The 1,701-nt window shown below is 47.9% G+C and overlaps 1 protein-coding gene across 1 annotated transcript; it reads left to right on the top strand.

Annotated features, from left to right (window-relative positions):
* Nucleotides 1-673: 673 nt before the first annotated feature.
* Nucleotides 674-982, top strand: PPTG_21801 (hypothetical protein; the record flags this gene model as incomplete). Its single annotated transcript, XM_008899986.1, has 1 exon — nucleotides 674-982. The coding sequence occupies one exon, from the start codon at nucleotides 674-676 to the stop codon at nucleotides 980-982; it is 309 nt and encodes a 102-aa protein (XP_008898234.1).
* Nucleotides 983-1,701: the final 719 nt, after the last annotated feature.

The raw sequence follows: 1,701 nt of genomic DNA on the forward strand, positions 1-1,701 counted from the left end.
GCAAAAGCGTACGATACGCAACATTAGGCGCTTACTCCGACGGAGGATGGACTATGAGGTAACTTACTCGCATATGTCATCGATACTTACACTGTTATCGACCACTTAACCACTGCCTGTCATTAGAGGTGCTGTCTTCTATCGGCGAATTCATGGTCTGTGCGGTGTTAAGTTGTACAACTCGGCAATCGTCGACCGAAGCGCTGCATTGACAAGCTCAAATCACTCAGACACTCTAACGGCTCGCTATCTTGCGAGATAAGCTGTATTACGGCGCGTGTGTAGCAGTGAGTTGTATAGTAAACTTAACTATCTCTGGATGTTGAAATAGAGTTCCGGTGTAAGGTTCTGGTTGTGCTTGTTGTGTTGCGAGTAAAATGGAAACTGAATTGATGTCTTTGTCTGGTTGCTGCTATCCATCTACCCGAGGGCGCCCTCGTGGCGCTCGATCCTAAACATGAAGTGGTTGGCTGAGGCGTGCCGGAGCAGGAGCTGGCACAACCGGTGAGTATGCAGGCGACGACTTGTGCTCTCTGTGTGCGGACTCAACTGATGATGCGGTTGTGTTCTGCTCTTGCACGTGCAGATCATTACATCCGGGCACTTCATTCGGCGATTCACTCCGTAGCCGACAAGGCATCCTCTATCCTAAAACCAGCTTCTCATTTTTCACATGCGCTTCGCTTATATCGTCGTAATGGTATTTGCGGCCACGCTTTACGACAGTAGCACGGCACTCGACGAGGCGAAGGCCAAGACTTCGCTTGAGATTGTCGAGCCAACCAATCTAAATGGCGAACGGTTGCTGCGGCGTGTCGAGAAGCCTGCATCCGACGAAAATGAGATCGACGAAGAAAGATTCGTCGCCAAGTTGCTGCAGAGATTTAGAGGACGTCTTAATGCAAGGGCCATCCGGAAGGAAAATATTCGATATGAGGCCTGGCTTGCCCATCTAAGGAAGATTCATGGAATAAATCAATGAACGCGATCCCCATAGTGTCCAGTGTGAGCGGAAGCATAGTGGCGATGCACTCCAAATGCACCCTCGTTCTCGAAGCGTGGTGAGGGTTGAGTCGAATCGAGTTTGGATACAGTAAAGAATGACCTAGAATCACCTCAACCAGTTTTTTTTTTACTGATAGATACTGATAGAGTTTACTTGCTTAGACTTCCTTGCTTAAAATATTGCATCTTAAAACTGCAGTGGGCGCCTGCCAAATATCACTTAGACGACCGACTTACTTGCAGCAGATAAGTCGAGGCTTAGACGCGCATACCCGACCCGGAGGCGTAAATATCGTGTCAATAGAATCCCCTACCCCTCAAGTTATGTTGTGTAGCCATCATAACGTTTTATCTTGAAATTTGTATAATTTATGATTACAATCACTCCTGTGTATGTAACATGCACTCAGTTGACTTAACTTGAAGCATATATCTTCCGCCACGCTTGAAACGAAATCACTTTCGATTTCGCGGCTGAAGGGGTGAAGCCGACAGCGGCATCGTGCTGGGGAGGTTCGTTGCATCCTATAAACCGTATTGTTTGCTTGCCAATACTAATGAACGCTTATGTTGCTTTGAAGGATGACGAATCCAGTTTATTCAGCGGTTCGCCGCAGGCGTCTGTACGTCGAAGACACCTCCAGTGACGAGAACACGCCGCCAAACGTCATGTCCTGTATCTACGAGAGCGAAATC

The sequence above is a fragment of the Phytophthora parasitica genome (genome assembly GCF_000247585.1).
Source record: "Phytophthora parasitica INRA-310 unplaced genomic scaffold supercont2.8, whole genome shotgun sequence".
Taxonomy (NCBI): domain Eukaryota; phylum Oomycota; class Peronosporomycetes; order Peronosporales; family Peronosporaceae; genus Phytophthora; species Phytophthora nicotianae.